Here is a 21,564-nt window from a genome sequence, read left to right as displayed (position 1 = left end):
GGGACTGGGAGGCTCAGGGGAGACTGGTTAATTCTTAGGTCCGATGACGAGGGAGGGAGGAATGGCAGGGTGTTGGTGAGAGGGAGGGCTTTCACTCTGAGTGGGTACTTCTGCCCCACCCAGAATCCCTAGGTGGCTGTCTATGCAGTGTGACCCACGGATAGTCCAGGGCAATGACGTCCTGACTCAAGGCCAGCCCACCCCTAGCTAAGATATGGCAAGAGGAGAGCTGGACCTGCCAGTCACGTTCTTCCCTTGCTAATTTCGGACTGCTGGCTGTCACACCCTGAATTTTAGACCCAAGAAGAATGACTCACTCTTCTTCTTCTTCTTCTTTTTTTTTTTTTTTTTTTTTTTTTTTTTTTTTTGCTTAAATAGTCTCACAAAATTGCATGATTATATGATGGGACACACCTATCACTTCAATGTTGGTTCTCTTGGTGTAAGGATCATTTTTGAAAAATCATAGTATAAAAACCCCATAAATTTCATCAGTTTTCCTCAGGGGTCCTCAATCATTTGATATTTAAAGGCCATTGTCTCTTTTTAAAAAAAAATTTCTTGAGGTAAAATTCACATAACATAAAATTCACCAGTTTAGTCATTATAAAGTATAAAATTCAGTGTTTTTTAAAAGAATTTTTAACATTTATATATTTTTGAGAGACAGAGTGTGAGCAGGGGAGGGGCAGAGAGACGGAAACACAGAATCTGAAGCAGGCTCCAGGCTCTGAGCAAGTGTTCAGCACAGAGCCTGACTTGAGGCTTGAACTCATGAACACGAGATCATGACCTGAGCTGAAGTCAGATGCTTAACCAACTGACCCACCCAGGTGCCCCTAATTCAGTGGTTTTTTAGTGTATTTATAATGTTGTGCAACTATCACCATTACTCTAATTGCAGAAAATTTCCATCAGCCCAAAAAGAAACCTCCTACTTCCCAATTCTTCCTTCTTCCCATCCCCTGGCAACCACTAATCTACTTCCTCTCTCTATGGATTTGCCTATTCTGGCAAATAGGCAATTCTGGCAAATGATTCTACTAAATAGAATCATATGGGGGCTCCTGGGTGGCTCAGTTGGTTGAGCGTCTGACTCTTGATTTTGGCTTGAGTCAATTCCAGGGTTGTGGGATCGAACCCCATGTTGGACACTGAGCATGGAGCCTGCTTGAGACTCTCTCTCTCTCTCTCTCTCTCTCTCTCTCTTCTCTCTGCCCCTTTCTCCCACTCATGCTCTGTCTCTCTAAAAATAAAAGATATAATCATACAATTTGGCGTTTTATGCCTGACTTTTTTCATGGGACATGTTTTCAAGGTTCATCCATGTTGCAGCAGGTACCAGTTCTCTGCTCCTTCTTATGGTTGAATAATATTCCATTGGGTGGACATACCTTATTTAGTTTACCCATTCATCAGTGAATGGGCATTTGGGTTATTTCCATTTTTTGGCTATGAATAATGCTGCTACTTTCCTGAACTCATTTATTAGCTCTGATATTGTGTATGTGTGTGCGTGCATGTGTGTGTGTGTGTGTGTGTTCTTTAAGGTTTCCTATATACAAAATTGTGTTTGCAAATAGAGATTTTGGAGATTTGCAGTGTAGATGCCCTTTCTTTCTTTCTTTCTTTCCCTCCCTCTCTCCCTCTCTTCCTTCCTTCCTTCCTTCCTTCCTTCCTTCCCTCCCTAGTTGCTCTAACTACAAATTCCAGTACAATGTTAAATAAAAGTGGCAAAAACAAGCATCCCTGTCTTGTTCCTGATCTTATAAGGAAAGCTTTCAGTCTTTCATCATTAAGTGTAATGTTAGCTGTGGGTTTTTCATAAATGCCCTTTATTTGAGAAACATCCTTTCTATTCCTAGGCTGTGGAGTGTTTTAATCATGGAATGGTATTGGATTTTGCCAAATGCCTTTTCTTCATTAAGATGACCATATATATTTTTTCCTTCATTCTGTTAATGTGGTGTAGTACGCTGATTTATGTGTGTTGGACCGCTCTTGGGTTCCTGGAATAAATCCCACTTGGTCATGGTGTATAATCTTTTAATATGCTTCTGGATTCAGTTTGCTAGTATTTCACCAAATATTTTTGCATCCATATTGATAAAGGATATTAGTCTGTAGGGGATTTTTTGTGATGTCTTCAGCTGGCTTTGGTGTCATGGTAATATTGACATCACAGAATGAGGTAGGAAGGTGTTCCTTTCTCTTCTGTTTCTTGGAAGAGTTTGAGGAGGATTGGTGTTCATTTTTTAATGTCATATAGAATTTACTAGTGAAGCTATCAGCCATTCTTTTTTTTGAAGAGCCTACTAGGCTGTCAACCTTGTTGATTTTCCCTTTCTGAACTTTTAGCTATTTTAGACTAGCTCCTTATTGATTGATGACCTTTTGGGTGATTTAAATGATGTTCCAATATCACTTATATCAGTATAAAACTCTGCTTTTTTTTTTTGCAAGATTTTAAGTGTTACTTGGTAGTAAATTGTCATTGTACTTGCATTGTTTTGCATTACAGTTGAAACGGAAAAGGAAGATGCTAGTTTTTTAAGTTTATTTATTTTGAGAGAGAGACAAAGCAAAGGAAGGGGCAGAGAGAAAGGGAGAGAGAGAATCCCAAGCAGGCTCTGCACTGCCAGTATAGAGCCCGACATGGGGTTAGAATCCATGAACTGTGAGATCACAACCTGAGCTGAAGTCAAGAGCTGGACGCTTAACCAACTGAGCCACGCAGGCACCCCAGAAGATGCTAGTTTTAATGAAAGGTGATGTTTGAGGGAGGCCTCATTTCTTATTCATCATTTAATACTTTTGCATTTATTTGTTGTTTACTACATAGCATCATAAATTTAGGGATTCAGATAATGACAACTAAGTATGCAAGAAGCAGGGGCACCTGGGTGACTCAGTTGGTTAAGCGACTGACTCTTGGTTTCAGCTCAGGTCATGATCTCAGGGTTCCTGAGCTTGAGCCCTGCGTCAGGCTCCATGCTGGGCACCTGCTTGGGATTCTCTCTCTCCCTCCTTCTCTGTCCCTCCCTGTTCGAACTCTCTCTCTCAAAATAAATAAATTTTTAAAAAATGCAAAAAAACCCCCCCAAACCCTGGATTCTAAAACTACAAACATCAAAATATATGGTGCTAAATTCAATAAATAGATAAAACAAAAAATTTGCAAATGGACTTTAGAGATTAGCATGCACGATGTTCATTAGGGAATAATTTTAGGATCAATGCCTGTAAAAACAAAGGAAAGGAAACAGGACTGAGCAGAGGAGAAGTCAGCCTGTGTTAAGAGCCCAACAATATCCTTAGCCAAGGTATAGGTCACACAGGGGCTGGATGGCCCTTCAGAATGGTTGTGCACGGAGAGTAGTTGTGCACTGAGAAAAGTGTGTGGGCCTTTATACTGTATATTGCTCACTCCTTGGATGCAAACTGCTATGGAAGGAGGCGGAACCTTGGGTGAGGTCACTTTCTCTAGGGGAGGCACTCCCCAAAGCTGAGTCTGTCTTCTAGCAGCTGGGGGATAAGTTCTTCATTCCTGAGGGTGTCTGGAAGGCACCTCCCAGTGCTGCCCACAGATCATAGTATATATGAAAAATTTAGAATCTGATGTAAGAGAGAAAAGAAAGCTTACTCAAAACTACTGCTGGAATAATCGATTATAATGATATGAGAAAAATACACTTCAGGCCTTTACCTTCTATTTTATCCTTACATTAGTTTCAGATTAAAGAATTAAATGGAAGAGAACACAAGAAATACAGCTAAATATTCATCAGACAGGAGAGGGGAAAAGTAAGGTAAAATAATGCTAAGGAAATGATAAATAGATTTGATTACATAAAAACAACACAAGGGGGTACGTGGGTGGCTCAGTCAGACTCTTGATCTCAGCTCAGGTCTTGATCTCAGGGTCGTGAGTTCAAGCCCTGCATTGGGCTCCACGCTAGGCATGAAGCCTACCTAAAAAAAAAGAGAGAGAGAGAAACCACAAAAACTTTATGTGAAAAATTACACACACAATTAAAAGGCAAACAACAAACTGGGAATATATTTGCAATAAATACAGTCAAATTTTTTTTTATGTGGAAGAGCTCCTGTAAATCAGGAAGAAAAAGCCAATGCTTCCACCAAAGACAAAATGAACACCTGTTAGGATGGATATTATTTAAAAAAAACAAAAAACAAAAAAATGTTAGCAAGGACGTGGAGAAATTGGAACCTTGTGCATTGTTGGTGAGAATGTAAAATGGTACAGCTGCTGTGGAAAATCCTCTGGCAGCCCCTCACAATATGAAACATACGACTACATATGATCCAGAAATTCTGCTTCTGGATATGTACTCAAAAGGATGGGAAACAGGGACTTGAGTAGATATTTGCACCCCCACGTTCATAGCAGCATTATTCACAACAGCTCAGAGGTGGAAACAACCTAAATGCCATCAACAGGTGAACAAGACAAACCAAATGTGGCAAATACATACAATGAGATATTATTCAGCCTGGAAAAGGAAGGGAATTCTGACACCTGCTGCAACATACCAACTTTCAGGACGGCTAAAGGCCAATGATGAACCTTGAGGACACGATGCTGAGTGGAAAAAGCAAGACATAAGAGGACAGGTATTGTGTGATTCCACTTATATGAGGGACCAACAATAGTCAAATACAGAGACAGAAAGCAGAGCAGTGGTTACCGGATGGGGCAGGGGCGATTGAGGAGTCACTGCGTAGTGGGTACGGAGTTTCTGTTCGGGATGATGGAAGAGGACTGAAATGGGTGATGGTGAAGGCTGTACAACATTGTGAATATACTTAACTGGATACTAGAAAGTGGTTAAAATGATCAATTTTATGTTATGTACATTTATCACCCATGAAAAAAGAGAAAAATAGCCCAACATTTCTACACTGAGATAAAGCAAAAGATGGAAAAGGGCAATTCACAAGACGACTACAATAAGATGACCTCTGGGTGTATAAGAATACTTAACTTCATAAGCAGCTTAAGGAGATATAAATGAAATGATCAAGGTAACATTTGTCATCTATAAAATTTGAGAAATTATTTTATGTTGATATTTGATTATAGTGTTAGTATTATCATATGCTTATGCTCATAACAGCAGTGTGAACATGCACAAACCTTCTGGCAAGTATCTTGCAAATTATGCCAAAGGTGTTTTAAATATTCATATTTGTTGACCCAAAGTGCACCTGTGAGGGGTGTACACTGAGGAAACAGCCGGAGATGCAGGCAGAGTCACCACTTGAGCAAAAGAACAGAGGAAGCGAGATCTTCACTTATCACGTTTGTGGCAAAGAATTCCAGGGAAACGGGAGAGCAAGTGCAAAGGACCCAGGACTGGAGAATGCCGGGTGTGTTTGAGGAACAGCAAGGAGGCTAGTGTGCCTGGCTGATGTGGAGTGAGCAAGGGGCTGAGTGTTAGGAAATGAGGACAGAAAGTTAGAGGAGCCAGGTCAGGGAGGGCCTTGAAGGCCACGGTAAGGACTTTGGATTTTCCTCTGAGTGACCTATGAAGCAGTTGGAAGGTTCCAACCAGAGGCCATGAGCTAAGTTCTAAAAGGAGCACTGGCTGCTATTTGGAACAGAGTCCATTAAAGGCCAAGGACAGAAGAGGCACGGGGCAGTTACAAGGTTATCGGAATATCCAGGCAAGAGAGGGTGATGGCTTGGACTTGAGAGATTCTATTTTGATGGCAGAGCTGGTGGATTGGATGAGATAAGGACAGGAGTCAGGCGACTCCACGGGTTTGATCTGAACAACAGGGTGAATGATGGTCCTGATGACTGGGATGAACAGCACTGGGGGAGAAGGAGGTTTTTGGAGGATGGAATCCAGGGATTGACCGACAGTGAGGTGTCTGCTCCGTGGTCACATCAGCTTATTCTACGGAAGTCTGTAATCGTGTGTCTATTCCCTGTATCCCTTTATGTCCTTCGATGTTTCTTCCAGAAGACCCCATCTCTGGTCTGCAGCTTCACACAAAACGGAAAGGAGCAGAGAAACCATATGTTGATGACAAGGCACATTAACTTGTTCCAGGAGCTAACGTTATCAGAATGGAGGAGAATGGAATCTCTACTGGGGTGAGGTATATAAGTGATGGGTCCCCATAATTATTCCATGAAGACTTGACTGGTAATTAACCTGAGGAGGAAAAATGAATTAATGGACAGTGGAAAAACACTGACGAATCTGTTACCTAAAGTGTGTGCCAAAATTGCTGCCAATTGACATATGTGTTTTAAACTAAGGAATTAAATATTCTTAGAAGCCAATTTGTTGACAGTATGTATTGGGCTTTGCCCTGGAATTCAAATGTATTTTTACCCACTCTGCAAGAGTATCCAAAGTACTGAAAAATTTATTCATATTGATAACCTTGTACCTATACGGGTATTAGATTTAATCCTCTTTTTTATTTATCAGCTTACCCCACAATGTGGGCCCAATAAATAGGGCAGCTCTTACAATATTGTTGAGCACATAAGAAAATACGGAGCATGTTAATTATATCTGTGCGTTAACGTTCTTCTACGCGTGGTAGTGCCATGTCACAGGTCATGAGGGGGCAGAGCAGGTCTTTGGTGTCACCTACCAGTCAAAAAGACACAAAGTCAATTTTATTCTTCTGAATTTGGGCCCCAGCTTCAGCAAATAGCAACATCAAGCGGCACCTGAGTGGCTCAGCTGGTTAAATGGTTAAGCGTCCATGCTGAGCATGCAGCCTGCTTGGGATTCTCTCGCTCTCTGCCCCTCCCCCACTCTCTCTGTCTAGCACACCAGTGCGCTCGCTCTTTCTCTCTCTCAAAATAAACATTAAGAAAAAAAACAAAACAAAACAAAGTAGGACTCTTAGAATTACATATTTTATCCATGTTGAAGAACAGCACAATCACTGTTGAAATTAAGATGACATTCAAAATGGCTATCACACTTCTACATGCGGGAGCTCTGAAAATATGTGCAGCTCCTGTATCTCAGAAGACTCCCACACTCGGTTGGTGGTAGCAGTTCTGAAGCTAATTGGTGGTGGCTGGGTCACAGGGCTATGCGCTAGCTGCAGGAGAGGCTTTGAATGCGATTATCTGGCAGTTTTAGCTCCAACTGGTATGGGGACCAGTCTTTGCCCTTCGTGATAAGGTACAGTGCAGGGAATCCTCCAAAAACAGAGGGGTTCAGATGCTTAATGGCCAAAACAAATGACCAATGTCAGCCACATGTAACAGAAAATCCAGCTATCTTCTCATATAATAAGCAGCTTAGAGGGAGGCAGTTTAAGTCTGGGGCAGTGACTCAACAATGTCATTCTTTGTAGCCTGTTGACATACTGCCTAATGGGTCCAAGGTGGTACCTTCAGCCAGCACATCTAGGTTCAAGACCAGAAGAAGAGGACAAGGCAAATCTTTTCTGAGAATCCTCAGCAGACATCCCCTTTGTCTCATTGACCAGACTTGTGTCATGAAGCCAGCCCTGGAAATGAGGGAAGTTAGAAAATTATCTAGCTGCCCCTCCACTCCCCAAAGTGGAATTTTGTAATAATAAAAGAGGGGAAAAAAATAGAGTGAACAACAAGCACTGTTTGCTTCGATTAGCACTGAGCCTGAAAAGATGACTAGAATTGCCCACCTTCTCCCCATGTGTCTCTCTAATCTCATGTAGTCTCAAAACCAACCTCATAGGGCAGGACCGCTCAGTCCCTGGCACAAGTGTGGGGGGGGGGATGGGGAGGGGGTTGCTGTTGGAAGTTCTGGTCACTGGCTGCAGACAGTTCTGCTGAAGAGCCCCTAGCCTCCATTCTCCTCAACCTCTATGATGTCACATTGGAGCTTCTTTCCTTCCACCCTGGGCTGTGGCTTCCGAGGCTGCTGTGGCCATGGGGCTCCTGGAGCCAGCTGGAGCGAGGGAGCCTGGTGACTCTGATCTCCCCTGGGGGTGCAGGAGGTCCAGCCATGCCAGTCTTGAAGGACGCCATGCCCCTCATGAAGGAGCCCCATCCCCTGCCTCAGGCCCCGCTTCCCTGGATCCTCCCAAGCCTGTTTGCTGCCTTCAATGTGGTGCTGCTGGTAGTTTTCAGTGGCCTTTTCTTTGCGTTCCCGTGAGTCTCCCTCCCACACAAGCTACAGGTTTCCTACAGAGACAGAAAGGAAGACAGACAATGACAGTGCAGAGGAAGGGGAAGTGTGGAAGAGGGGCAAGAGAAGGGAGGGTACTCTAGGCAGAGGGAATCGAATGTGCAAAGGCACGGGTATATAGTGCTTGGTGCCTCTGGGAGCTGCAGGTGGCCCGTAACACTGGGTGACATTTGGTGGAGTCTCTATGGATCTGTCACCAGCCTGGATATTTAGAGCAGACTTCAAGGTATGTGGGTTCTGACCAAGTGGACCAGGTTCAGGGAGAACTTCACCTCCCCACCCCTACCCCAGATCAGGGCTGAGCCCTGCTCTGGTCTCAGTTGCAGGTGGCTGGCCCAGAATGGGGAGTGGGCTTTTCCTCTTGTCACAGGCCTCCTCTGTGTCCTCACCTTCTTCAGTCTCGTTTCACTCAATTTTTCAGACCCGGGCATCTTGCATCAAGGTGAGGCATTGGTCCCTGGGAGAAGGATGTAACCTCTCCTGAAGGGCTCCTTCCATCTCCCCTCCTCGGGCCTCAGGACCCTTTCAATGCACATCCTCATTTTCCTAGGCCCTGCCTCTGGCACTTCATCATCTAAGCCATGGAGATGTGGAAAACCAGATTTCTGGAGTTTTCCAGTTGCTTTGGGTGGGGGGAGAAGCCAGTCCTTTGAAACCACTCAGTTCTCCCTTCATCCTTCCCACTGCACAAACTCCTTAAAGCATCAGTCACAGTTTCAAAGGGCTGAGTCCTCACAGAACACTTCTGGCTGGAAACTTACCTTCCCTTTGAATGCCAGTCTCTCTGTGCTTGGGCAGATTGCTCAGTGGGGACTAGGGATGCCCCTGCCCAACTCTTCCCCACACTTCCTGGAGCCCAGTAATGATAGGGAGCTGGCCTCCCTACCCCCAGAGCAGCAGACTGATGGAAGGCCCTCTTACTGCCTCTTACTGCTGCCCAATCCTCTTCCTGTGACAGGCTCCAATGAACAGGGCCCCATGATGGTGCATGTGGTGTGGGTGAACCAGAGGGCCTTCCGTCTGCAATGGTGCCAAAAGTGCTGCTTCCACCGCCCACCCCGGACCTACCACTGTCCCTGGTGCAACATCTGTGTGGAAGTGAGTGCCCTTCTTGACTGCCCACCTGCCCCCACCCTGCCCCTGCCCAGGAGGCCCACCCACACCAGCTCCTGTAGCAGGTGTGAAACCACTTCCGGGATCGCTAAAGGCCAAGGGTGGCAGTAACTCCCAGCCACTCTTGGTCACTCATGCAGGTCACTACCTGTCACCTGTCCTGGGAGGTTGGCCCTTGCCTGTGCAGGTGCTGACACGCAGAGGCATCCACACCTATGCTGGACCTGGTCAGGCCAGGGGGAGAAAGACACTCGTGTCTTCCCCCAGGCTTGCTGACACTAGGTGCCCAAGGCCCTCAGGCTGGCTGTAGGCCTGGCCAGGGAAGCTTCGCCTGTCTTCTTCGCATGTCCAGGTCAGAGGGTCTCCTGGGGTCCAAGTGCTGAGCTGTCTCATGTGCACAGGCTACACAGGTTTACAAATGTGCTGTCTTATCTGGTCCTTACAATCTCGGGAGGCCGCCTGAGTAAGGGTATTATTATCCTTATTCAATGGATGAGAAAACAGAGTCCCAGAAATATTCTGTGTCCTGCCCAAAGTTAAACCAGGATGTGTCCCACAGAAGACCAGGAAGGCCTTGTCTCTAAAGGCCTCTTGATATATGACCTTGTGAGCCATGGAGACTTAACAGTGCTCTAGCCATAGAAATGCCAGCATTAAGGACTTTGTGGCTGGGTTTCTCCCTAGGGATGGGAGCCAGTTTGAGGGGCCAAGGGTAGGCGGCCTTTGGGAAAGGGGGTAAAACCTCTGATTAGGGGTGCTCCAAGCCTGCCCCCTCCCTCTTGCCCAGGACTTTGACCACCACTGCAAATGGGTTAATAACTGCATCGGTCACCGCAACTTCCGCTTCTTCATGCTGCTCGTCCTGTCCTTGTGCCTCTACTCGGGTGCCCTGCTGGTGACCTGCCTGATCTTCCTGGTGCGCACAACCCACCTGCCCTTCTCCATGGACAAGGCCATGGCGTATCCGCCGTGGGACCCACGTAGGGAGCACTGGGGAGAGCGCGGGGTGGGGATGAGGGGCAGGATTAGCGGGGGTGGGGTGGGGGGGGAGGCGGGGTCGTCCTCCTTCCGCCCCCCAATGGTGTACGGGGAGAACCCCCAGGGACTAGGTGGGGGTGGGCAGGACCAGGGAGATGGGCGGGGCTAGAAGGGACGGGGAAGAGTTGAGAATCTACCAGGGTCATGATGGGGAATGCTAAAGGTGGCACGGGGCCTGGGGACGGTAGTGGGGTGAGGTGTACCGGGCGGAGCGCGGGGAGCGGATGGAAGGTCCCGGTTGGGGGCGGGGCTGTTGGGGCGGAGTCGGACGAGGGGCGGGGCCAGGGAGGAAGGTCCCGAGGCTCTGCTCCTTAGCTGGTGCGCAGCATCCTGGTGAGCGTACCCGCCGCCGGCTTCCTGGTGCCACTCTTCCTGCTGCTGCTGATCCAGGCCATGTCTGTGAGCGCGGCCCAGCGCTCCTGCGAGGGTAAGGTACGCGAGGCCGAGCGGGACGCGGGGATACCGGGCTGTGGGTGGTCACCTTGCGCCTCCGGGACCTCTGCCCTTTTCGCTTTGTGCACCGCCCTGGTGCCTGACGGCCTGATCCGCCTCGAAGGCGCCTCATTAGCCCTTCTGGACCTAGACGCACCTCAAATCCACCTGCTCCTAGAGTTCGGTGGTCACTCTCCTTCCTGGGTGCACTGCATCGAGGGCCTACTGTGTGCTAGGCCATGTGTGCTTAATTTTGAGCGTTGGGCGGAGAGATGAGTAAGGCTTCATCCTGCGCTTGTGTTGATAGGGTAACTGAAATCAGAATAACACCCGCCGGACGCCGGTGAACGCTACGAGAAAGGGCCTCTCCCACTTTGAGTAGCGCAGACTCAGAGAGGAACTTGAGTTCTGGGAGGACCGCTGTGTGGCGTGGGGCGTGCCGCTTAGTGGTTTGGGACCATCAGAAAACGGAGAGAGCAAATGTGAGGGGCGCAGCCTGCAGAAAGGCAGGGAAACCTGCCAGTCTGTGGAATGTGGGTAGGATGGTGAGGAAACGGTGGTAATTGGAGCAGAAGATGGCATGGGAAATCAAGTGGACTGCTCGGGATTGGCCGGAATGAAAGGGCTCAGAAAGTCAGGTAGAGAATTTGGTCTTGGTCCAGTGGAAACCTGGCAGCCACGATAGGATTTTTTTTTTTTTTTTTAACGTTAGACTTCACCTTGTTTCGGTGCACAGTTATATGAGTTTTGACGTGCAGTCCTGTCCTGTAACCACCACCATAATCAAGAGTTACAACAGCTCCATCACCCCACAGAAAACTCCCTCACGGCCTTCTGTAGCCAGTTTCCCTGTCCACAGCCTCTCGCAGCCACTGTTCTGCTTTCTATCCCTATAGTTTTCCCTCTTCCAGTGGCTCATATAAATGGAATCATAGCCTTTTGAGTCTGGCTTCTTCCACTTAGCATACTGCATTTGAAATGCATCTGTGTTGCTGCCCATATCAGTAGTTTCTTCCTTTTTATTGCCACGCAGTATTGCAACTTGTGGATATACCACCACTTGTTTATCCATTCGCTGATGGAAGCGTATCCGGGTTGTTTCCGGTTTTCGGCGATTATAAACATTGGTGTACAGGCACGTGAACATACATTTTCATTTCTTTTTGGGTAAATGCTTAGGCGTGGTATTGCTGGGTCATATGGTAACTGTACATTTAACTTTATGAGTCCGTCAAATTGTTTCCCCAAATGGCTGCATTCCCACTGTGCATTTCCACAGTCAATGTGTGAGAATTTCAGTTGCTCTACATCTTCACTAACATTTGGTATTGTCAGTTTTTTCGTTTTTAATATTTTTTAATGTTTATTTATTTTTGAGACAGAGAGAGAGAGAGACACAGAGTGCAAGTGGGGGAGGGGCAGAGAGCAAAGGAGACACAGGATCTGAAACAGGCTGCAGGCTCTGAGCTGTCAGCACAGAGCCCGATGCAGGGCTTGAACCCACGAACAGTGAGATCATGACCTGAGTTGAAGTCCGATGCTTAACCGACTGAGCCACCCAGGCGCCGCCCCCCCCTCCCCATTTTTTTCTTTGTGAAGTTATTGAGTCCTAAGACTTCTTTATGTACTCTGGATTCAGATATGTGTTTTGTAAATATTTTCTCCCAGTCTGTATGTCATCTCAATTTTTTTTTTAACAGCGCCTTCCAAAGATCAGAAGTTTTAAATTCTGCTGAGGTACACTATTGGTTTTTCCCTTTTATAGACCGTGTTTTTGGTGTTGTAATTAAGAAAATTTTGCCTAACTCAAGGTCACAAAGATTTTCTTATATTTTCTTCTGGAAGTTTTATAAGTTTTGGATTTTATATTTAGGACTATGACTCATTTTGCATTAAATTTTGTATATGATGCAAGGTAGGGTCAAGATGTATTATTTTTGCAAATGGGCTGTTCCAGCACCATTTGTTGAAAAGACTGTCCTCTTGCATTGAGTTACCTTTGCACATGTGTCAAGAATCAGTTAACTATGTAGTTGTGGGTGTATTTCTGGACTCTGTTCTTTTGCCAATACCACACTGTCTGGATTAGTAGGTTTACATTACGTCTTGAAATTGCACAATGTAAGTTCTCCAACTTTGTTCTTTTGGGGAGTTTTTTTGGTTATCCTAGTTCCTTTGATTTTCCACATAACTTTTAGAATCAGCTTAATTTCCACAAAAACGTTTGCTGAGATTTTTATGTGGATTACATTGAACCTATAGGTCAATTTGGAAAATTGACGTTTTACCAATATTGAGCTTTTGAAGCCACAAACCTCTTTCCATGTACTTCTTCAATTTCTTTCATTAGTGTTTTGTAGTTTTCAGTATATAGATCTTGCCTACATTGTGTTAAATCTTTTCTAAGTATTTTTTTTTTAATGTCTATTTATTTTTGAGAGAGAGACAGAGGGCAAGCAGGGAGGGACAGAGAGAGAGGGAGACATAGAATCCGAAGCAGTCTCCAGGCTCTGAGCTGTCAGCACAGAGCCCGACACGGGGCTTGAACTCATGATTGTGAGATCATGACCTGAGCTGAAGTCAGCCACTTAACTGACTGAGCCACCCAGGCTCCCTGATCTTTTCTAAGTATTTTGCTTTTCGTGTTATTATAAATGTGCTACTTTTATTTATTTTATTTTTTAATTTTTAAATATTTTTTAAATTAATTAAATAGTTTATTTTTGAATTTACGTCCAAGTTAGTTGGCATATAGTGCAACAATAATTTCAGGAGCAGATTCCTTAATGCCCCTTACCCATTTAGCCCATCCCCCTCCCACAACCCCTCCAGTAGCCCTCTGTTTGTTCTCTATATTTAAGAGTCTCTTGTGTTTTGTCCCCCTCCTGTTTTTATTTTATTTTTGCTTCCTTTATTTTTTTTATTTTTAAAGAGGGAGAGAGTGGCAGAGGGGGAGAGAAAGAGAGAGAGTGAGACAGACAGACAGACAGAGTCTTAAGGAGGCTCCCTGCTCAGCATGGATCCTGATGCAGGGCTCAATCCCACAACCCTGTGTTGCATCCACACGACTCCTGAAACAGAATGCTACGGGCACCAGTGACAGTCACAACAAAGTTTATTACAATGAGAGGCAAGGCCGACCGATCGGGACCAACACTCTTGATAAGAGTGCGGCCCCGAACAGCCGGGGTACAGAGTTTTTATAACCGATCACATCGTTTTATCATCACCTGGGAACAGAACAAAGAAACAATTTCCAGATGAGTTAGAAACAGTTGCCTAATGAGGTGTTTACTTTAGACTTTCTGCCTCTAAGTTGCAACCAGTGGATCTCCTTGACCCTGCCTCTGATGCTCTTTTCTTTGAACTTTTGCTTCCTTAATTGGTGAAGCCTAATTTACAAGAGTATGAGGCGTAATTCATAAGAGTAAAGCAAGGCTGTTATCTCTTAACCTACAATGTCAACACAAAGCTGTTATTTTTCAAGCTGAGCATTAGCCCTACACTACAATTTAACCCTTACACCTGGGATCATAACCTGAGCTGAAATCAAGAGTCAGATGTTCAAGTGACTCAGCCACCCAGACTCCCCATAAATGTGTTTTTAAATTTCATTTCTGTTCGATTATTATTATAAGGAAATACAATGGATTTTTTGCTTATCGGTCTTGAATCTTGCAATTTTGCTAGACTCACTTATTCTAATAGTTTTTTTTGTTGATTCTACATAGAAAATCATGTCATCTGGGAATAAGGACAGTTTCATTTCTTCCTTCCTAACATGTATGGCTTTATTTCTTTTTCTTTTCTTACTGTACTGACCGTCTTGGATCTCCAGTGCAATGTTGAGTAGAAGTGATTAAAGTGAACATCCTTGCCGTGGGATTCCTTTAGCAGGACGATGACTTGGCTAAAGATTGTTGTTATTATTATTTTTAAGTCAGCTCTATGACCAATGTGGGGCTTGCACTCAATACCCTGAGATTAGGAGCTGCTGAAATCAAAAGCCACATGCTCTACCCAGACTGAGCCAGCCAGGCACCCCAACTGAAGGTTGTTTTAGGAAGATTGTAGTTGCCTACATTGATGAGGGAGAGCTGGAGATGCTGAGACAACTGACAGGACAGAGGAACCCTATTTGCCCACCACTTGCTGTCCTTACAGTCACTACTCAACCACTCGAGCCCACCGGTAGCTCCTCTTGCTCAGTACCCATTATCCCTTACTCATTACCTTCTGTGGTCTGCGTGTCTTCTGTCTCCAGCCTCAGTCCATCATTTCAGCCTCCCTTGGGTAGCATTCCCCTTCCCACATCCCATGGTTCTTCTAGCCCCACGTCAGGCCCTTGGCCTGCCCTTGCTCCACTGCTCAGAATGGGGCTCTCCCAGTCTGTGATCTCCAGTCTTCAGAAATCTAAATGGGGTTTGCACTCTGTGATTTGCTGCACTCTGTGATGAGTGTGACTCATTCTTTCAGGGCTCTGTCCCCTCACCAGCAGAACCTGTTTCAGGCATTCTTTTTTTTTCTTTTTTAATGTTTATTTGTTAGAGATGGAGACAGAGCGTGAGTGGGGGAGGGTCAGAGATAGAGGGAGACACAGAATCCAGGGCAGGCTCCAGGCTCCGAGCTGTCAGCACAGAGCCCGATGTGGGTCTGGAACCCACAAACCATGAGATCATGACCTGAGCCGAAGTTGGACACTTAACCAACTGAGCCACCCAGACGCCCCCCATTTCAGTCATTCTTTACACACTTCAACTTCATTCCCTTCCTACCTCCATCCCCGAACCACGTCTTTTGGGGCCACTTACCCCAGTGGTTGATACCAAGGGCACTGGAGCCAGTCTACATAAATTCCAACCGCAGCTTCATATCAGCAGGGAGATACTGGATTTGTTACTTAGCTACCTGGTGCTTTGGTTTCCCCATCTGTGAAACGGGGCCGCACGGCTTAATATGTGGAAGACATGGAGAGCAGCAGCCAGTATGAGCAGAAGCCCTATATATTGTTGTTGCTCTTATTACCGTTCCTTCCCATCATCATTTACACGTGTTCGCGTCTCTCCCATCTTAGGAACAAAGAGAACACTCCTAACAACACAAGCCTCTTCTCCACCTGTTGCCTTCTCCCCTCCAGCAGGGCCATATTTCTTGAACGAGCTGGCTATGCTCGCCGGTATCATTCTTTGCCTTCCTCAGCCAGCTTCCAGCCCGGCCTCTCCTCACTGTCACATTGGCGCTGTGCTCTCCAAGGGGCCAGTAGGCAGCACTAAGACTTAATCTTTCCAGGCTGCACACAGTATCAGGGAAGCTGAATGCCCCTGCCGTGGCCACTCAGGGCCCCACTGTCTGCTTTCCAGGGCTGCTGCACCTTGGAGTCTTGGCCCTGGCTGCCTGCTCTTCTGTGCACTGCCCTGCCCACTCCCCAGCTGCCTGAAAGTTAAGGCAGGCTTTGGTGGTGGTGGTTGTGTCCTCAGCCCCCAGTGCTGTGCCTAGGACATTGTTGAGGCCCCCAGATATTTCCGAGCGAATGAGTGAGTCTTTACACAAAGGAATTGATAATGCCTGGGGAGAGAAGGAGGGAGAGAAAGAGAGAGAAAAATGCCTGATGCCCTGATCCCTGGGGGAAAAGGGCAGAGAGCAGAGGCAGCAGAGAGCCTGGGAAGGAGGAGTTGGGAAGAGAAGATGCCCGCTTTGATTTTTGTCCTGTGGAGTGTGGGAGCATTTGAGACACGGAATTGGAGCTGTTGGATTCCATTCACATCCGAGAAGCTCTCACGTGGGGAGAGGAAGGTGCTGTCGTTTACTAGTGAGTTCTAATGAGTTCATCAGACAATTATCATGCCTTTAAGTGTTGGACAGTTGTTTTTGTATACTTCATATACATCTAATCAATCAAAATTTATTTCTCTAAATTTAAAATTCTAATTGTAAATATAATCAAACTCTTCTAACCATTTAATTAAAATTTCAAATAGAATGGCAGTTTCCCTTAATGCTTTAAACGTTAGAACTCAAAGTGTCTTGATGGTCGATGTCACTTTTTGTCAACAATGGGACATTGTGGAGCCGTCTTGACTTTTTCTCCCCTAGGTGTCAGCTGCCCTGCATGGAGTCCTGAGACCTTGTGATGGAGAATAGTGTTGAAGGTCAAAATCTTTGTGACAGGGGCATGGGACACAGGGGAGCTCCCCGTGGTGGGCAGAGGTGCCCTTGGGCCACTTTTGATCATTACAGACATTTTGTAGCTAAGGCTCTTGACGTCAGGGTGAGAATCTGCTCGTGCTGGGGAAGGGGAGGAGGGCGGGGCTGATGGGAGGGAGGGGAGGGGAAGAACTTGGTTAAGAGTATTCACGGGAGGACTTCACCTTTGGGCTTGACCTTCACTGCATGGGTGTTCAGGAACTTCAGTCCAGATTTCCAGGGCCAAGATATTTTGCTAGGGAAATATGGTTGGGCCCCATGCAATTGGCCTTCTAGATAGTGAAATTCAGTGAAAGCACAAGTTTGGAAAAAATGAGAACTGGGAAGGTAGGGAAATTGGGGGAGGGGTATGGAACTGTATTTGGACCAGTTTAGCCACAAAAAGATCTGAAAGTGTATCTAGAAGGAGGTAGCAGGAGGATGTGGTGTGGCCAAAAGAAACAGAGAAGGAGAGGATGCTGCAAAAGAGAGTACGGGTGATGGGGGAGGATCCCTGAGAAGGCAGGAGAGGTGGGGGCAGGGCCAGGGGTTGCCTGGAGAGAGCTACTCAGAGGTGAGTCAGGGGAGGCCTTGGCTCACTGGCCCTGCTTCTCTGCCCTTGGAGTCTTGCCATGGGCCTGTGTTGAGCTGATGGTTCAGGGAGGACCATCAGAGGGTAGGCTGCCCGGTCATGCTGAACCTGAGTTCCTCTTTTGGCCCTCACCTCCCTCCAGTGCCGATACCTGCAGGGATACAACCCCTTCGACCACGGCTGTGCCAGCAACTGGTATTTAACAATTTGTGCACCGCTGGGACCCAAGTGAGTTTGCAGATCAGAGGACCCAGTGATGGGGTGTGGTGGGGGGGAGGGGGAGTTGGGATAAAGCCGGGTCGGCGCCCCTGACCTCTTAGCCCCAGCTCCCAGGCCTTTATACTCACTGTTCTTCTTTCGGGGTTTCCTTCAGGGCATTGTGAGAGCCTCTGGAACCCTCACTTCCTTGCCTTTGTGGATTCTTACCCTAAGAATGTGGTAGAGGGGCACTAGAGCCTGAATGAGACTGGCCGCAGCTCTCTGCAGGGCCAAGCCTTGGGCTGTGTGCTCCCCAAGCTGAGGGGGAGCAGGGCAGGAGGGCCATGACCCCTTCCATCTGGCTTATTGCTCCCCAGGTACATGGCTGAAGCTGTCTGGCTGCAGAGAGTGGCGGGGTCTGACTGGGTGCCCATCCAGAACCTGCACTTCCCAGTGTGCCCCTCGGTGCTCAGTCCCCCAGCCCTCTCAGACCCTGGCTCTGGCCCCCAGCCCCAACCTCTGAGTCTCCACAAACCAGGGAAGGGTCCCTCAGGGAGAGGCTCTAGTTTTCCAGGAGGTAAGAAGAGAGAGAGAGAGAGAGAGAGAGAGAGAGAGAGAGAGAGAGAGAACTTGTGTGTGTTGGGAGAGGGATTCTGTGGATATTACAAGTGTCGGGGGGAACCCCCTCACCCCATGTTTGGCTGACCCTGAGACTGGAGCACTCAGAGCTTGAGGGAGGGGGATCATAGACCTGAGGAGTGCTGGAAGTAAAGTCACAGTCCTCAGAATACAGCAGGGGTCCCTGGAGACATAAAGAGAAAAGACCACTTGCTGGTTGGCCTGAGGCCACTTACCCTTTCTGGGTGTCTGTTTCCTCAGCTATTAGTGACTGAGACTAGGCCAGTGGTTCATAATTCTGAGATTGGAGCCCTTTATTTAAAGGCAACTTTTACTCTGAAGCCCAACATATGAAATGCCTGGAAGTGGACCATTAGGAATGAAGTGGGGGTGTGTAATCCACAGCCTCCTCCTCCCCCAGGGCCCCTGCAGTGACATTCTGTGGGACCAGCCCACTCCCTTTGCTCTCTCTGTGGGGCTGGTGGCTTGGACAGTTTCTTGCTCCCCGACTGGAGGGTCATGAGCTGTGGGGCAGGGGCTTGGGGAGAGCCCCCATCCCTCCACTCTGTGTTTAGCTCCACGCAGGCCCAGTGTTTTTTCCCCTGCTGCAGGAGTGCCCCAGACGAGGCTCTGCCCACCTCTCGCCCCTTCACACCCGGCGATGCCAGGAGCCCCTGCATCTGAACCTCATCTCCTGAGCCCTGTGTGGAGGCCTGTCTGTGCCCCACCCTTGCCCACTTCCCTGGTGGGAGTGTCAAGATCCTCCACCAAAGCCTATTAAATACCCACTGCCTGCCTCCTACAAGGTCCTGTCTGTCCTATGGGCGAGGGAGCTTGGAGGTGAGGGGGGCTCTGGGGGGCTGGGACAAAGACTCCGGGAGGGAGGAGCCAGGGTCCCATATTGGCTGGCTCTGCGATTTTGGGCAAGACACTCAACACTTCTCTCATCCTTAAAATGGGGCAACCATAAGGACCACAGTGAGGCCCGGAGACGATGTCAGAGAAAACCTAGCCGCCAGAGAAAACCTAGCCGTCCCAGGGAGGTCAGCCCTGGGAACGTCCAGGCCTCTGCCTGCCACTCCCCTGTCTGGCTGCAGGGGGCGCCCGCCGCCTGGGAATTGGCCAAGCCAGCCAGGTCCAGCCTTGCCACTCTGGAGCCTCCCTGGTGACTTGGCGGCCCTCAGGCTGGGAGTGGGCCCTTTTGCGGCCTCATCCCTGGGAAGTGGAGGGGTGGGGGTATTCTCCATTACAGTACAATTCTACATCTTTCTTACTAACTGGTGTCACCTTGGTCACTCCTTCCTGTTGGGGAGTCACATGCTGGTTCTGGTCCTGTCCCTGGGGTGGGTCCCAGACCCTGTGAGAGTCTGCAGGCCCCTGGGGGACGGGAAGGGGGTGGGGAGAGAGGGAACTACCTCAAATTGCGGTTTCTCTAGTGGGCAGTGTGTGACCTTGGGAATAGAAATGGTGGCACCTTTCCCGGAAGGGTGTCAAAGGACAGAATAAGGTGGTTCATGCCAAACGTCAGGCGCACAGTAGGCACACGATGAATGCAGCAGTTATATTTATGGTTGTTTTCTCCACCGAACACCTAGCAGACCACCCAGCATTTCTCCAAGGACCACCCTCTCAGAATTACCTGGGTCCTCAGACCACTGATTCAGAATCTTGAGGAGAAGGGAGGGCAGGAATCTGAATCTGAATTTTTGTCAAGTGCCCCATGTGCTCCTGCCACCCTGAAGGTTCAGAACTGCTACATTAGGAGGTGATGATGGGCACTAACCACGCTGCTTCCTGCCACCCTCGTTGCCAGGCGAGCTCAGGATGTGGTGAAGGTGAGAGGAAGGCATGTCAGCAGAGGACCAGGTGAACACCTCAGGGTCCCATGGAGGTTTGTGTGCCTGTATGTGTATTGTGGGGGTGGCAGGAGCTCATCCTTTGGGGGTGCCAGCCCAGCCTGGAGAGGTGGGTGACCCACAATGCAGGACGTAACTTCAGTTCTCTATATGCTGAGTGCCTCTCGCTGCTGCCCTTCCTTCTTCCTCCTCCCTGGAATGTCCATGGCGGCTTTGGGCCCTTCCCTGTCCAGCCCCAGCTTTACCCTTGGCTCTGGCTCTGGCTCTGGCTCTCTGGGCCCCTGAACAGTCTTGCTCAACCCCAAGGACTACAGCTCTTTCTTGCCCCCTTTGCCCTGGTCTCATGGACTCCCCATGCCAAGCGCTCTCGGTGTTCAAGCCTTTTCTCAGCTCTCACCCCTGCTTAACTCAGAGTTAACCTTGGGTTCTGGGAGGGGTGCAGGGTACTCACTGGCATACAGAAAGGCAGCCTAGTTTTGGCCTTGTTGCAAATGGCTTCGGTGGCCACAATTAAAAGTCTTAGGGCCAGCATTTACAAATAAAGGTGAAGCAGTCATATCTGTCTGGGAAGCCTGTAGTCCAGGGGTGCCTGGGAAGGGGAAGAGGGCATGAGGCCTTTTGAGCCCCCAACCCCAGGGGTGTATGTGGTGTATGTGTTCATCACCTGTCTGGGTGGTTTCAGAGGGCACAGCTCAGCCCTGGCTGCCCAGCAGTGAGGAGAGTTGCAGGCCTGCTCCCAGATTGGAGTCCTCTGAGCCTGAGCCAGAGAAGAAGAGAGCCCAGGAATCCTGAGCCAAGGCCTGGATATTCAGGGAACTGGCTGAGTACCCAGGTGGTGCCTGCCTGGAGCCCCAGCTCTGCCGGGGCCTGAGAAAGCCAGGCCCCAGGGTCTGGAAGGCCTAGTCCTGCTCTGCCACATGGCCTGTTTCTCTGCTGCCCTGCCTGGTTCAGAGCCTGGCAACTGGTCATTAGGACTGAACCTCCTGGGTCACTGCGCCCAGCTGTACAGGGGACTCACTCCCTCTCCAACAGGGCTTTCCAAGTCTTTATAAGAATTTTTTAAATGTTTATTTTAGAGAGAGACAGAGAGAGACAGAGCATGAGTTGGGGAGGGACAGAGAGAGAGAAGGACACAGAATCTGAAGCAGGCTTCAGGCTCTGAGCTGTCAGCCCAGAGCCAGATGCAGGGCCCGAATTCATAGGCTGTAAGATCATGACCTGAGCTGAAGTTGGATGCTTAACCAACTGAGCCACCCAGGCGCCCCAGAGCCTTCCAAGTCTTAAGCTAGGTGTGAGTCATCTCCCCAAAAGCCTGGGCCTCAGTTTCCCCATTAGGCAAGGGCATAACTTTTCTTAGGTT

At 48.1% G+C, this 21,564-nt stretch overlaps 1 protein-coding gene and 1 long non-coding RNA gene across 9 annotated transcripts; one reads left to right on the top strand and one right to left on the bottom strand.

Moving 5' to 3' along the window:
* Positions 1-5,264: 5,264 nt before the first annotated feature.
* Positions 5,265-7,817, bottom strand: LOC122230690. Of its 3 annotated transcripts, XR_006207735.1 has the most exons (4): positions 7,715-7,817; positions 7,394-7,512; positions 6,473-6,632; positions 5,265-6,185 (listed from the first exon to the last, which is right to left on the bottom strand). It is a non-coding gene; the product is annotated as an uncharacterized LOC122230690 (long non-coding RNA). The 3 variants fall into 3 exon arrangements; XR_006207734.1 differs by lacking the exon at positions 5,265-6,185 and having other exon boundaries at positions 6,387-6,632; positions 7,715-7,814; XR_006207736.1 differs by lacking the exon at positions 5,265-6,185 and having other exon boundaries at positions 6,387-6,632; positions 7,669-7,776.
* Positions 7,818-7,831: 14 nt separating this feature from the next.
* On the top strand, positions 7,832-21,213 carry ZDHHC19 (zinc finger DHHC-type palmitoyltransferase 19). 6 transcript variants are annotated; one of them, XM_042956884.1, is made up of 8 exons: positions 7,832-8,105; positions 8,545-8,616; positions 9,133-9,272; positions 10,075-10,247; positions 10,652-10,757; positions 17,675-17,760; positions 18,108-18,307; positions 18,924-19,150. In XM_042956884.1, the coding sequence occupies exons 1-8, from the start codon at positions 7,916-7,918 to the stop codon at positions 19,127-19,129; spliced, it is 1,173 nt and encodes a 390-aa protein (XP_042812818.1). In that variant the 5' UTR covers positions 7,832-7,915; the 3' UTR covers positions 19,130-19,150. The 6 variants fall into 6 exon arrangements, with proteins under 6 accessions (XP_042812818.1, XP_042812822.1, XP_042812817.1 ...); XM_042956888.1 differs by lacking the exon at positions 18,924-19,150 and adding an exon at positions 20,091-21,213 and having other exon boundaries at positions 7,900-8,137; positions 8,495-8,616; XM_042956883.1 differs by having other exon boundaries at positions 7,900-8,137; positions 8,501-8,616.
* Positions 21,214-21,564: the final 351 nt, after the last annotated feature.

Source organism: Panthera tigris, chromosome C2, assembly GCF_018350195.1.
Source record: "Panthera tigris isolate Pti1 chromosome C2, P.tigris_Pti1_mat1.1, whole genome shotgun sequence".
In the NCBI taxonomy this organism is placed as follows: domain Eukaryota; kingdom Metazoa; phylum Chordata; class Mammalia; order Carnivora; family Felidae; genus Panthera; species Panthera tigris.
This window is presented reverse-complemented; position numbering and strand designations above follow the sequence as displayed.

Bases quoted from the DNA above. Each gene is read 5' to 3' on its own strand.
- ZDHHC19 (XM_042956882.1), top strand. From the start codon at position 7,992: ATGCCAGTCTTGAAGGACGCCATGCCCCTCATGAAGGAGCCCCATCCC. The intron at 8,617-9,132 runs GTGAGGCATTGG...TTCCTGTGACAG, and splicing joins CCCGGGCATCTTGCATCAAG to GCTCCAATGAACAGGGCCCC. The intron at 18,308-18,923 runs GTAAGAAGAGAG...CTCTGTGTTTAG, and splicing joins AGGCTCTAGTTTTCCAGGAG to CTCCACGCAGGCCCAGTGTT.